Genomic DNA, 11,683 nt, shown 5'->3' with positions numbered 1-11,683 from the left:
TGATGTTTTCTATAGTCTGTCAACGTCTCAGTCATTCGTTCCACAAAGTTATCTGAAAAATTAAAATCAGTTGTGTAAAATTAACTTATTATTAATTCTGTGGAAGTCTAGACATCCCAGATATAATCTAATAATCAATACATAAATACCAACTTTATGCTCGTTGTCTGGGAGTACTCGATTCGCGACACACGATAATCTCAATAGACAGTTAATAATATTCCGTGACTGTAGGATCAGAATAAAAAACGAATCATTAAGAGAATTACGCCACTATAAGATCCAGAGACTTGTAATGTAAGTAGTGCTTTCTTTTGTTTGGTAACGATGAATTGTACAGAAATCGACTCTCAGCGGGGGTTTAGGGGAATTATTTCGCGAATGAACCTAATGTTAGGGGGTCGCGAGGAATCGCCTGTTAATATTATTAACGACATAGATTACCGCGAATTCAGAATAATATACGAGTATAAATATCTCGTAGCGAGATAGACTCTTAAGTAGCTTATAGACTATTCCGCCCACAGCCGACCTACACAGCCCGCGCCGCAGCTTAGTAAACCAAGTTTCAATAGTACAAGTGCTCGGAATACTCGGGCAAGGATATTATGTAATAGGGAATAGTTTGTTTGGCCTTTAGCTTATTAAAATTAAACACAATATTATGTTCTAACACATAAATTCGTAATGAATTTAATTTACAATGTTTGAAGTGTTATTTTACTTAAATGACATACTAACTAAAAAAATATCCGCGAATTGATGCTTATTTTTACACTTACAACTGGTATTAATAAAAATTAAACTCAGCTATCAAAATCAACAATTTAACGTAACCGCTACCAACATCAGGCTTTCAAGTAACATTTTAATAGCGACGATCTTAAGATTCTATTAATGTACTACTGACTACAGACTCCGTATCAGCTGGCATCTCACTTCAGAGCGCAACTGAGTTAGATCTACAAATACGGCCCAACATTAGCTGATATTAAAAGTAAGTAACTCGCTTTTGTCATCGATCATCATGGCTAAGCATGGCTAAAAAAATTATGGACGCGCGAAACAAAGTCAACTAATTACGCGTTTCATTGGTCAAGAGAGAGCTAGGCTGGCCAACGATAACTCAGTATTCTGATTACAGTAAAAACGTACCTATGCTTTTTAAATGGCATGTTCACTTTAAACTATGCATTTCAATTTATCGTATGCAAGAAAAAGAAAATAAATAGAAAAGAGACGTCATTATCTCAACCGCATGTCATAAGCGACCAATATAGAAAGAGCTCTATGTTCACAAAGAAAATTAGTTATGGAGTACCATCTGAGCTTGGCAGGTTTCATAAATAGAAAGACCCGCCTCCTTTGTAAAATACGTTTGGTATTTAATAAAATTGTTTAGAATAGTTCGTACATTGAATAGTTTGATGTAAGCACGGTCAGTATTCAGTTGGATAATTTTAATTAGCAACTTTGCCTCTGATTAGGAAGTGATGTTTTTGTCCGATGCGTTCTTTATGGGTAGAAAGGAACATTACATGCGTGTTATGATATTAAATCAATCATTAATGGAAGTGACAGCTGACAGAGAGTGACGACTCCTTGAGCGATTCGCGCAAACATTGCACCGGCGAGAACATAATTATATCGCACATTAACGTGGGCTCATTAGCACCTCGTTACACCAGAGTGATGGATGCACGACGCCGCTGTAGCGCTTACTAAAATAAATACGTCTCCAAATGTTTGATTTTCACAACGGCTCCGTAAACAGTCCAAATAAAAACGCTCGTGTTGAGCATGTGGAGCGCACGCACACAGCGTAACGTTATCGAGCGGCCTTCTACTGTAATCAACCAACATCACCGCATTACCATGGATGCGCTGTAGAAAATTGCAAATAGCAGTACAAAAACGCTGCGGCGCGCGGCCGTGCGGGCAGATCGCGCGATATCAGCTGTAGCGCGGTGTGTGCGTGCGCTGTGTGTGCACGCGGCGCGCCTCCGAGCACGCGCGCACACAGCGCCGCCGCACGCACACTAGCGCGCGCCGCCAATCAGCTGATCACTGTAGGTCGCCGCCACGCGCCGCCGCGCCGCGCAGGCCCGCACCTCCCCTGACCCCCCGCGAATCCTCACAAATCCAAACTCAAATACCATTAGCCCGGCCGCACAAACAACAAAATTCTGACGGTGCGGCACAAAATGCGTGCGTGGCGGTGCCTACTGCCTACCGACGAGCGATTAATTTTAACAGATAATTTGTTATGCCGAGCCGGCGTCCAAGCTCGGCTTAGAGACCGTCTCTGCACGTTGCGAACAGTGTTCTTTTATAGGTCTTCGTTACAAAGAAACCTTGCGCAACGTTAATACGCTGCACTCGTTTACCTTTATGGCATACTCTATAGAAGCATATTACCTATTACGTTTGAGTTTATTTGAAAATATGACTATCGTTTTAAAACGTGAAAATTATACTGGAACTGGTCCAGCGGAATGAACCTGAGCGTGGTACAAAGTATTGCACTAACATATACAAGAGTTTAATATTGATGAAACGAGATTTCGCCGACAAAAGTATGTGAAACGTTTGATCATGGCGATAGGGAGAGCGCAGGGCGCAGGGTGCAGGGAGCAGGGCGACAGGGTCGGCGTCTCGTCCGCTCGATTTATAATCTGAGATGGAGCAGAACACTCCTTCTTCCGGAGCCGGCACATGAAAGAGTGCTCGTGTCCCTGTCGCTCCCGTGCGAGTCCTGCGCGCCAGACAGGGACGCCGCCTGTTGGTTGCGAACGCGCCGCCTGTCAAGTTCCCTACTTAAAATGGCCGATGCTTGCTTAGTTTCGTGATCGCCTAGGGAGGGGGCGATGTCGATAATATTATGTTTTATGACCGCGGCGCGGCCCGCTGCGGGGGACGGGTGCCGACATAAATTGGGTTTTCGTTTTACGAGAGATAATACTGTCGATAAATTATACTCGCATTTCGGGAATCGAATTTCGTTCGGTACGTTTCCGATGCGTCCCTAGTGTGAGCTGAGCGCAGTATGCGGCCGCTGGCTGTTATCAGAGCGCGACGGAGGTTACGTCGCGTCTGCCGTAATTATTACGCTTTCTTATCTAAAGCTCGCCGTTGTGTGCAAATCTCTAAGATCGCAGTTACGGCAGTTAATACCACCGTAATTACCGCGCATATATTTACAAGAATTACTTTAAAAGCTTTTATATCTGCGAGATAGCCGGCTGAATTGCCTCCCTGCGGCGCCGCACACGGCCTAGCCCGCCCCGCACACTGTACCACCTCGCAGTATTAATAAATATTTCATACTCTAATAAACTACGTGTGCAATAAAGCAACACTTTAGGAATTTTTCTTCGGGTGGAATCGTAAACGACGAGCTGTGCACTATTAAAATATAATATTTTATTGTTATGGTGAGCGATAGGAGGTTGCGTGAGGGGAAGGGGTGTACGCACCCCGCAGATAACGGCGCCAATCTGAGCGGGCAATATTACCGCACTAAAAACTGGCTATAAACTTTTTATTATCTTGGCGAAGATAAAATAAATATAGCTTAAATTCTGGCGGTGGCCGCGCAGGGGTAATCGCCGCTTATCTGGGGAGCGGCGCAGCGCACCCCGCCGACCGCCACAATCATCCATTAGTCTGGATGTTTATTTCGTGGATGCTAATTTAAAAGCCCCTCGCTGCTCTATCGGATAATGGAGTGCCGGGTCAGACTGCCCGCCTAGGCTGGCCATGCGGTCGGCCTTCCGCGGATTAATCCTAGCTTAGAGTAGATAAGAACCACTGGCCTTATAACGATCTCGCAACTCAAGGTAGCAACTGCCTTGCAATTTGCCAGCACTTCAGCCGTTGTAATCTAACTTTCATAGCAGATAATATCACATGGTAGTTTACTTTTAAAAACAACTATCATTATAAATAACTGCAAAAATACCAGTACTTTATTTTATTAGTGACGCTGAAAGCTTTCCTGCCAAGTGATCATTAACTCTATATGCGAAATTGATAATAAAAATATTCACCTAAAATTTGTAATCATTAAAAAAACAATTCTATATTGATTTTAATTAGCTTCAAGTGTGTTCATTCGAACGACTCGCTCAATTATTGCTTCATCCAACAGATATTCATCGCATTTGCCAACATTCACGCCATTCGGATTCCCATCTCGGCGACCACCGGCGGTAGCTATAAGCCATTATAATAAACTCATAACACTACGGACAGACGTTCGCATGTACCGAATCACAATCAACGTTTATTATAATAGTTTCTCGTGAAGTCATTACTTCTCTGAATGGCGATTCAGTGTGAATAATATCTTTCTCAGCGTCCATTGTGGATTATTCACGAGTCATTGTGCGGCGCCTTTCAACAGAATAAACCTGAATAGCGTCGCTTGGCCTTTGTTTAGTAGATATTTTGGATGTGTTGTCATTGATGTGGAACAATGGGGAGCCGGTAGGCACAACCGTTCTACATCGTCATCCGTTCTGGCTTCTTACGATTCGTTTCTGTCTTCGAATAGTTTCGTTCTAAAAAATATATTAATGGCGGACCCGAACGCAGTATTTTATTTGTAGTTTCGAAATAAACTATGTCCACAAAATGCTGAATGATAAAGAAAAATGTTCTTAATGAATGTTTAAACGTCAGACTACGTACCTACCTATACATATTTCTTGGGTGTGGGTAATTAGGAACTTAATTTCGTGCCAAAATAGTTTTGTGACAAAACATTTCGTGTCCGCATGGCATCAGCATTACTGAGGGGCTTATAGTTAAACGTCTCGGATTTCGTGTTCCAGCAATTACACAGCCCTGAAAAGGTATCTCAAATCTCCATTCGGGGCTTCATAATCTCATAAGTAGGCTTTAAATTTCCATTGTATTCGCAATAAATATATTTGCAAGTTAATTGTTATACAAAGTTTCTCCTTACAAATTATCTTCATTAACAATTTTATATTTAGCATTTATATTGTCTACAATATTTACATATTTTATAAATTTTCTTACAATTATTAGCAATATAATGTTAATTAATGAGTAAATACTAAATACATCTCAGTAAGGGTATTTGAAACAGTTCCACGTTCCGCTGATTAATCGCCAGTATTAACATTCGTAGTGTGCGATAGAACTTGGGCTCATTATTAATAGCGTTGTTTTGTGCCCGCATATATTTGCCCGTGTCCACGAGATCCACGAGCTCCCCCGCCGTCCGCATAGCATAACAATGTTCTCATATTTACAATCTTTGATTATGTGATATCATTTATTTTTACAACATATCCCGACGGGTAATGTAAACAATCACATCTGTTCACACAACACGCCACGTTGTGCTCGGAATATTTCTTGGGAATTCTTTGTTGCCATAGACTGAGTCACTGCGAGAATCTACTCTGTTTATTCATAATGTACAAAATCCCCGAGATAACTCGTATTTCCGTGATACTGTTAATAGAACGTGAGGTCGTTGACGCAGGCAGTACTTTATTGTAAATAATGCATACTTAAATAGAGAAAGTTGTCCATTTACGCAGGTTAGCACGTTACATCGTACAATAAATATATGTTCATTCAATAAGCATTTCGGATATTTCATTTTCTTACACACGGTCGTCTTAATGTCAATTATCATTAATTTATCAGGATTATAACTATTATTTAGTATCAAGCAGAGTTACTTTTTTAGTCCTTAGAGTCGGATAATATGAATAAGCGTCCTATGAATGTTTTCAATGTAAGTGTGCGTTGGTTATATTCGATACTGTTTATCTTAGAGTGCATGGCAACTTCGCATTGCATTCTAAAGAGGCAGAAATGCAAAAACCACATAAATAACGTTGGATTTCAAAGTATTAGCGTCGTGTGTGAAATAAAATAAATTTTCCTTTGAAATCCACGATGGGAGCTCGCGCGAACAGAGAAATATGACCGCAAACCGGATTTATGCGAACATTTAATGTGACACTAAGCGACAAATTGTAGAAATAAGAAGTAATAGCGAGTCGGCGAGAGATTCATTACAACGATCATAATAACACACGAGTGGATTGGTTCTAATTGTACGTGATTTCACTGAGTGGCCAACACAAATTATCGGTCGGGACCCTCCACGGCACATTCTAGCGTTCTCTCTCGTTGCATCGCTTTCAGCGCGTTTCTTACAGCTCCACCACATTCACTTACTGAAACTGGTATTTTGGTAATTGCACTATTTTTCGCCGCTATGTCGACATTCTCTCGTTATAATGTAAAGCGCTAAAGCATTAAGCCAATTAAGGTGTTCACTTCGAAAATGCACCACTTTAATTACATCGAGTCGTCTTTTCGCGTTCGCGTTCGCGGAAGTTAACAGCGAGTTGTTTTTACCGTGTAGTGAGCAGTTTCCGGTAAATTCACTAATGAGTGGGGCAATTATCTCGGCCCGACGCCGGGCCGTGGTAACTGGCATCTGGTACGTGGACGATGGTATCTGCTCCGCGACATACTTACGTCCGTGCTCTGCAGATAAGCAATCCGAGCGACATCGGCTCCTGCACTATAGCACTCCGCACGCACTACACGCACACACACACGGTCGCGTCTCGCGCCGGGCTCGCTACTCGGAACTTGTACACACACAGACAGGTAAATAAAACTATTGTTTAGGGATTTTTGTAAAAAGATAGTTATATTTTTGGCATTGGACTATGACACAATATAATACTATGATATGCTAAGTAAGCGTTTTATAAAGACTTTTACATGCCGAATATTCGTTAATCAGACTATTCATCAGAGGACTCTTCATATATATAATTTTAACAAACATAACCGCTTACAAAATGAGAGTAGAGATACGAGTTCTAATCCTCCGCTCGGGAGCGCTCGGGACCGCTCGCTCGCTCGGGAGCGCTCCGGAGCTCCTCGCCTATCCGAAACATAACTATGTCTAGTATTATTCGTAATATTTTTCTCACTTTCATTTTTTTACTCTATAGGTACATATTCATTATAATACAATTTTTGAACATATAATTATCGATATGATATCTTATACAGAAACACGCAACGAATCGGCGACGGTACAATAATTTAATCGTGAAGCGTCGGGTACTGCGTTTGCGAATAAATATCAACGTCGGTGGGCAACACGAGCGGGTGCGCCCGGGCGCAGCGCGCGTCACGTCACGTCACGCCACGTCACGCCACAGCACGTCCCCACAACAACTGACAACACACAACTCAACGTCAAACAATATGAACGCGCACATACGCACTATTTGGTATCGGCTCCGTCCGTCCTTCGGCCAGCGGCCTGCGTCCATCGTCTTCTCGTCGGGCACTTACACTCTAACTAGTTACAAGGAAACATCACAGAGAGCGCCGCCGCCCGCCGGCTACATGTAGATCGGCAGCTGCTGCAGCGCGCGCTTGTCGAAGCGGTCGTAGGGCGCGGCGGGCGGCGGCAGCGCCCGCGCGATATCACAGTCCAGCCGTTCCAGCGCCTCCGCCGGCAGGTACGGGTGCGGCTTGAGTCGCGCGCGGGCTGCCTTGCCGCCGCCCATACCGCCGCCCTCGGGCGCGTATGACTCGAAGCGGTAGCACGCGGCCGCGCGCGGAGCCTCTTCCACCGGCACCGCGGGTCGCGCTCTCGCCGCCTGCGCCGCCACCGGCTGCGGCTGTGGCGCGGCCGGCGCTGGCGCCGCTCGGCAGCAGCGCCGGGGCTGACGTGGTGCGCGGGCTCTGCTGGCCGGCGTGACGGCGGCGGCCGCAGCCGCGTCGCCGCGCGGCAGGTTGTTCACGAACGGCACGCGCCGCAGGCTCTCGAGCCTCCGGAAGTGCGATGGGTGGATCATGAGGAGCGGCTCGATCTTGACGCCCTGCGGCGGCTTGGCACAGTCGGGAAGCTCGTATTCGATACTGCAGTCTACGTGTAAAGGCACCGAGTAGTCCCTGGGGGCGAGCGACGCGGGACGCGCGTCCCTGCGGAAGCGGTCGGCGGCGGCGAACTCGGCCTCGCCGCGGGCGTAGCCCGTCATGGCGCCGCGCGGCGCCTCACGGCATGTGCGCCGCGGGGCGCGCGCCGATCAGCTGATCGTGTGGCGGTGAAGCGCGCGGACGTGCGCGCAAGTTGGCGTCGGCCGCGAGACTGGCGGTCGACCCCGCGCGCCTGCGCGCCGCCGACCTCGCCGCGCGCCCCTCGCCCCTGCGAGCTCCCCGTGCCCCGCACGCCTCGCCGTGCTCCCTCTACAGCGGTCCGAAGCCGTTCATCTCGGCCCCGCCTCCCGCCGCGTGGACCTGGGATCTCGCCCCTCGCCGTTTCCCGTGAAGACACCGACGCCCGCGACCCGCGACGGAGGCGACGTCCACGCTTCGTGTCGCGCTGCAGCCGAGCACCCGGGTAACCGGGACGGGCGCCGCTCTGGCGACGTTCGCAAGCCGAAGAGGTCGACGTTTCTCCACCGGAGTGCGCGGCGGTGGGCCGCGGCGGCGCCGGGCGGCGGAGTTATCGACAGATCGATAAAAATGGCGACCGCTCGTGCCTAACGATGCGAGAGCTGCGCGAAGATGCACCGCGCACGTTAGTGTAGTGCGCGGGGACGCTGGCGGTGCGGGCGCGGGACGCGGCGGCGGTGCGGGGCGCGGGGGCGATACTCGTGCGGGGGGTTCCGGAGCGGCGCGGGGAGGGGGCGGGGCGCCGCGGGGCGGGAGCGTAGCAAACAGCTGACTACAAAGGAGTTCAAAATATCAAACGACAGTCGGCGCGGTTACGCGAGACCGAGTAAAAAAATAACTAGCGAGTAATGAATCGACGGCGACGGCGTAGTGAGTGACACGCGGCCGCGGCACACATGTGCGCGGGAGGCCGGGGGGGTCGAGCGGGGCGCCGGGGGAGCGGTGACCCACCAAACTAATGGGTTGTGAACGAGACGTGGCACGTCACGAGCGCGGCCATGCTCGCAGAGTAACAGATCGAGACCTCATGCTGCGAGCTGGCCGGTCCAGCGGACTGCCCGCACCCACTCACCACTTAGCCTTTAGTCCCAAATATAGCTAGTGATCCGAATCAGGCCACATTCCCAAACGGAGCGCGGTGACGTTACGGGCTCTAGCGACAAATGGACCGCGCGGAGGTCGTCTAATAATAACAAGTATTACGGCCAAGCTCTCGCGACTCGCAGCATGCATTGTGGTCGCCACAATGTAAGGGGTCTTATTAACATGTCTAGTATTTAATTAGTATAAGTAAGTTTATTGATGGACGAGGAAACTGTCTCACAGTAGACGAGATCGGAAAATTATTTTACTTCAAGAATTTCAAATAAAGACAATAAGTACCTACCTGTTTAAACTTAAAACACGCTGGTCCGACATGGCGTTGTCTAGTTACCTACTCATTAGTTATTATACTGATTGCAGTGTGTTGTGTAGACGTATATTCTACTGGTCTAGTCCAATCTAAGCAGATGCAAGTAAATAAATAATTGATAAAACAAGAGCTGGATATAAAACTAATCACTTATTTGAATATAAAGCCTTAGGGAGGAATGAGTATTTAAAAAAGCTGAGCAAAGCACCTAAGCAACTGACGGTAAAGGAACTCCGTCGCCAGTAAACATCAACAATACCACAAGAGTTAATGATGTCGAGATAATCGAAAAGGCGTAATACCTACATAGAAATAATTGTTCTACCTGCCCAAACCCCACTATAATGTGGAACAGGCGCAACACTTCACGCAAGTTGTAGAAAAAAAATTGCCTGTTCTTAAGATAAGCCGCCCGTTCAACGTTAACTATCTATGTTTCTTCCACTTAATTACTAAGTGCTCAGACGGGAGATAATGATTTCGAATATTTATTATTAAACTAATTTCCTTAAGAATTATTGATAATTGCTCTAGAATAGTAAAACAGGTGTTCCTAAAGTTTTTGCGATCGAAGTTAACAAAAAACAATCATATTTTTCTAAACGCAATTAAAATATGACTAGATAACTAACACTTACTAGAGAGTACTGAGTTTCGGAATAGGAAGAGTCCTATTCCGAAAACTCAGCTCAGTGATGTTACAAAAATAAAGCAAACTTCAACCCCCTTCAAAAACTACTTAATACCAAAAAAAAAAAAAAAATATTTAATATTAATATACTTACCTACCGATTTTGGAGTCGTTGGATAAATTAAAGTTAATATTGTTTTCGTATACTACAATATGATATTTGATAATAATATATTTATCTAACTAATAATTGCCTATACAGATTAACTAAGATTGCCTTTATAAGATTACAAAAACATCATGCTTATTTTGTTTAATAATTGAGTAGAGTACCGGCGCGGCGTGATCAGTATTAAGATTTCAGCCTCGCATTCTTATTCATGCTATTTTACCGTACTTAGTAGATTAATTATTGCCAAAGATTAAAAAAAAACATTTTTTTTGCCAATCGATTCATCTATATTTTGTATTTAGACAACATAGTTCCTAAATATCTAGAATAAAAATGATATTATTTACATATTCATATAAAAAAGTGTATAACTTCTTTTTGTAACCAAGTATGTGAGTAATCACCATCTACAAAATGATATTATAAATTTAACTTTTTTTATATATTTTTATCCTACATGTGCCTATATAAAAATCAGTACTAGTAAGGCGTATGAAATCAGTGCCAGACTAGGTATAGTGCAATACTGTTGGGGTCACCGAACCCCGGGGCGGTACCCTCAATCAATGGCCCAGAGCTACGTGCCCGAGCAAACACCAGCGCCTATTATTTATATGTAAGTTTATGGTACAGCGGAACTCAAAAATAAGCCGAATGCAATAATGTCTAGCAGTGGCGAAAGTGAAATTGCCGAAAGGGAACCCAACATAACATAGAAGTGCTAATAACTACGGTCTGCAAATTGATCTAATGACAATTAGATTGTACATAGATTATGAAAAGGTAACTGGCAGGAATCGGATTATATGGACCATTCGCCACTCATAAAAACACTTTGGACATAATAGGAAAATAAGTTTATTTGGCGATGCTACAATAATTATTATTTTTGTAGACTGCCGATAACATATTATTAAAAAAAAAAGAAGCACTACTTCAAATCAAAGAGTTTTGAAAAAACCTTATTGGTAATGGTTAACAAAGAGTCCATCACATAAACTTTACAATTGAAAATAAAATTCTTTATTTTTATAACTCTCATCTAATACACTGGATTTTATTAAAAAAATGTGTCCAGAATGGGGCTGGGATTCAAAACAATTAACTTTTAATATTTTGCATAGTGTTGCTGCGTTATAAGTTGTTTCTTTTTTATATTAATATTTCGACAAACAAATATCTATGATTAGATAAAAAAAATTAAAGCATCTGAAATAAATGATTCAAAATAATAAAAAAAAAAACATTCTTACTTATTGCTACATAACACTTCGATTTGTTTTTGACAAACAAATTTTAACAAAATTAAATAACATTTATTTATATGTTATTTTTATTAACCATAGATCACTTGTATTTATGGATTTAAAGTAAAAAGTTCTAGGCATATTAAACATTGTCAGACATTCCCACAATACCTGCAACACACTCATAACGAAGTGGACGAATGCAGTTTATTCAAAGGGGACCAAATTGGACTAGTTTTTTG

At 44.1% G+C, this 11,683-nt stretch overlaps 1 protein-coding gene across 1 annotated transcript; it reads right to left on the bottom strand.

Moving 5' to 3' along the window:
- Positions 1-6,682: 6,682 nt before the first annotated feature.
- LOC115445496 (translation initiation factor IF-2) lies at positions 6,683-8,639 on the bottom strand. The gene has a single exon (XM_030171779.2). The coding sequence runs from the start codon at positions 8,058-8,060 to the stop codon at positions 7,419-7,421; it is 642 nt and encodes a 213-aa protein (XP_030027639.1). The 5' UTR covers positions 8,061-8,639; the 3' UTR covers positions 6,683-7,418.
- Positions 8,640-11,683: the final 3,044 nt, after the last annotated feature.

The sequence above is a fragment of the Manduca sexta genome, chromosome 13, assembly GCF_014839805.1.
Source record: "Manduca sexta isolate Smith_Timp_Sample1 chromosome 13, JHU_Msex_v1.0, whole genome shotgun sequence".
Taxonomy (NCBI): Eukaryota; Metazoa; Arthropoda; class Insecta; order Lepidoptera; family Sphingidae; genus Manduca; species Manduca sexta.
Note: the sequence above shows the minus strand (reverse complement) of the source record. Positions and strands in the feature narration are given on the sequence as shown.

Coding starts and splice junctions, on each gene's coding strand:
- LOC115445496 (XM_030171779.2), bottom strand. CDS start 8,060: ATGACGGGCTACGCCCGCGGCGAGGCCGAGTTCGCCGCCGCCGACCGC.